The sequence below is a fragment of the Mobula birostris genome, chromosome 11 (assembly GCF_030028105.1).
Source record: "Mobula birostris isolate sMobBir1 chromosome 11, sMobBir1.hap1, whole genome shotgun sequence".
In the NCBI taxonomy this organism is placed as follows: domain Eukaryota; kingdom Metazoa; phylum Chordata; class Chondrichthyes; order Myliobatiformes; family Myliobatidae; genus Mobula; species Mobula birostris.
Genome location: NC_092380.1, coordinates 102,893,824 through 102,897,234, shown reverse-complemented (window position 1 = coordinate 102,897,234; position 3,411 = coordinate 102,893,824). Strand labels below are relative to the sequence as shown.

General features: G+C 46.8%; 1 protein-coding gene across 2 annotated transcripts; it reads right to left on the bottom strand.

Annotated features, from left to right (window-relative positions):
- Positions 1-388: 388 nt before the first annotated feature.
- On the bottom strand, positions 389-3,139 carry fadd (Fas (tnfrsf6)-associated via death domain). Of its 2 annotated transcripts, none has more exons than XM_072273189.1 (2): positions 2,683-3,139; positions 389-1,224 (listed from the first exon to the last, which is right to left on the bottom strand). In XM_072273189.1, exons 1-2 carry the CDS (start codon positions 2,996-2,998, stop codon positions 953-955), a joined length of 588 nt encoding a protein of 195 aa, XP_072129290.1. In that variant the 5' UTR covers positions 2,999-3,139; the 3' UTR covers positions 389-952. The 2 variants fall into 2 exon arrangements, with proteins under 2 accessions (XP_072129290.1, XP_072129291.1); XM_072273190.1 differs by having other exon boundaries at positions 389-1,218.
- Positions 3,140-3,411: the final 272 nt, after the last annotated feature.

The following is a 3,411-nucleotide window of genomic DNA, read 5'->3' as shown; positions in this document are numbered from 1 at the left end:
TGGAATCTGTGTCACTTCAGTCCCTGGAGTGAATGCAAGATATATAGCTTTGTAAGGGAAGAAACCCAGCATCGGGGGGCAGGGGGGTGGATTCTGACTCGACTGGAAAACCAGCACAGGAAAGATACAGAAGATATTGCGGTCAATACTCGCTCTCCAGTCTTTCAGGGAAGAAGAAAAAACACTAGCGAAAAACACGACACTGCAAGCAGATGTGGATCAGCCTTGCCTTTCCATCGAGTGGTCCTGCTGTCAGGAAATGCAAGCCAGGACGTCATACACTTCAGACCTGTTAATTCATCACCATGTTAAGCAGGGTACAAGTATTAACTGTTTGTGTTGTTGGATTACTAGTGAAGTCACACAAAAGGCCCCTTCAGCATGAATATAAAGTACATCATTAAAATATATATTTTACTGAATCATAATCTGGTTTGTACAAAATAAACTTTGAAGTACTCCCCAAGACAAACTCTATTAGTGCACTTTTTGTAAACTCTTTTCTCAAATGGCTTTGAGCAGAACATGGATTTCGACTTGACTGAAGCTGTATGCACACTCTGACACTTCCGTGATGCGATTCTATCAATCCTACTGTTATGGTGTCAACGTGGCCAACAGGAGTAGATCGTGGCATCACCTGGAGGAGACAATTGCATCGACTTGCATCCAAATGTAGTATAGGACTGCAATCTGTGACTCAGGAGGTTGATTCTTGAAGTGAAGTCTACAGGGAAGTGTCAGCCCATGCTGGGAATGGATCCTTCACTCTGGCAAGCCCATGCACGGTCATGATCAAGGAAAATACAGAGCTCTGATACCAATCACAGAACCAGAACTGTTCATCAAATGACAGAAGGTCTAGTTTCAACCTTCAAAGGACTACATGATTTGCTCCGCATACAACCTAGCAAGTTGCAGTTGACATTACTTTATGCTCCCTGCTTAAAAGTCACCTATTCTTGTTTACCTCCTCTTGCACGCTATCTGCAATCATATTCAGTCTGCAGTTCCGTAAGGCGGTTACCAGACACTCTACAGTGGCTTCTTGCCCCTTTACCTCTTGCCATTCCTGCAGTGTTTTCGAAATCTGAAGCTGCATGTTACGTGGATCCCCGTATTCAATTTCCTGAAGACGAGCCTCTTTGAATCCAAGTTTTCTCGCAAGCATCCGCCAGTCTCTTCCGATGTTATCACGAATTACGTCAATTGCAACATCTACATCTGGAAAGTAAAGTGAATTCTTAAAGAGGCAAGGTAAAAGAAATCAGTATTTCAAATTTTAATCAGCAGTATACCCAGTAACTTGGGCTCCAGCAACTGTCTATGGCAATGAATTCCACAGACTCCCCATCCTCTAGTTAAAGTAAATTCTCCTCATCTCTGTTCTAAAGGGACGCACTTCTATCCTGAGGCTGTGCCCTCTGGTCCCAGACTCACTCACTTTAATATCCCGGCCTTTCAATATTCGATAGGTTTCAATGAGATGCCCCTGCATTCTTCTAAACTTCTCTGGGTACAGACCCAGAGAATTCATTGCCACATACTCAGCATTTGTGGAAAGAGACAGTTCACAAGGGTCTTGGTCTCAAAACGTTAACTTTTTCTTTTCTCCAATCTGCTTGACTTACTGAGTCCTTGAAAAGAACTGCTGGAAATCTGAAATAAAACAGAAAATGTTGGAAATACTCAGTGGGTCAGGCTGCATCTATGGGGAAAGAAACAGAGTAAACGTTTCAGATTAGATACCTGTCCTCTTCATGTTTCCAGCCTTCCTGAGCTGAGTTTTTATTTCAGATTCTCAATTTTTGTGATTTTCATCTTGATGCCAACAACCCATCCAGAAGATGGTACTGGTAGTTCAGAACTTCAATACTACATTCAACTGGTCACCTTAATCACTCACTCCAAGACTTTGTAGTTCACCCAACACTAATAACTAGTTGGCATGAAAAGTTACCAGCATTTTCAGTTTTCACCTCAGATTCCCACTATCTCCTTTTCTAATTTCTATAGTTTATCACAAGGGATTGGAACTGCACATTGTTTGAAAGCTCAACCCAGTTACTTATTCTGGCTATTGAACATTTGTTAAGGCAAACAATAAACTGCTTGAGGAATTACTACCTCACCTGGAAGGGCAGTTTTGTAAACGTCACCCACAATTATCCCTATCCACACCCTCACACCCACCACAACCCGCAGAAGCTCCTATCCTCAGAAACCATCCCACCTCACACCAAGCCATCCCTCCCCCAGAACTCACAACCACCCCAAGTTTCTCCCACCACCTAACACCCCAGATCTCCAACCACTGTATCTCCCTGCACCCACCTACTTGAATCCGTCCGCGTAATCACTCCCTCCACCGTTAACTTGTTTCACCTATCATCCACCAGCCTCTGGCTCATCCGGCCCTCTCCTTTCTACCAGCCATCTCCCCCAACCCAATCCCTCAATTCAGTCCTGAGCCGAAACGTCGGCCTTTCCAGATGCCGTTCAGCCTACCGAGTTCCTCCAACAGTTTAGTTTTGCTCCACTTTCCAATATCTTTGGTCTCACACGCTTGTGAAAGACCCGCTATGAGTTCGGGCACGGCTTCAAGATACGAGGGTTACCCATTTACAACTTTAACTGCAGGGAGGTGCCGTCCCCTCCCAAAGTTGCTTCGAGCCGTCTTACCCGAGTTTCTCCCAACTTCGCACATCGGTGGTTGGAGCGGCTCACCGCCCCGCTGGTAGTCAGACAGCTTTTTCTCCAGGTCGGGTCTCTTGATGCTCTTCAGCAGCTGGCCTAGAAAACTGGTGTCTTCTTGGGAGAGCAAACTGAGTTCCTCCAGCACCTGGAACAGCTGGATGCCGCTCACTAATGTTTCCAATCTCCTCTTGCCGATGTCATCCTTGCACAGAAACTTCAGTGTTTCCAGATTCTCCCCGGTCAGGTTCTGGGAGATGTCACTGAGCAGCACCTTGAACCTCATGCCCTCGTTGGCCGCCATGGGGGCGGAAACTGCTACCGAAGACGCGAGTTAGGGGCTGAGAACGCAAGTCTCTGGAAATGGGTCTGGGAGACCAGAACCAAAACTACAGCTGCCGTTCCCTCTTCCCGTCCGAAATGGCTGCCGCCTTCCTTTTCCGGGTGTCCGGACTCCAGATCGCCCTCCCCCTAGCGGCCGGGAGGTGGTATCGCGCCCGACCGCTGGCGCATGCGCCCGCCGCCGGCACTAGCCGGCACTTCATTCTGTAGAATTCATTTGCACAGACGACTGTGGAGGCGAAGTCGTTGGATGTAGTTAAATTGGAGGTTGGCAGGTTCTTCATTAGTAAGAGCATCAAAGGTTACAGGGAAAAGGAAGGAGAATGGGGTTGAGAGGGAGATTAAACCATTGATGGAATGGTGGAGCAGACTCGA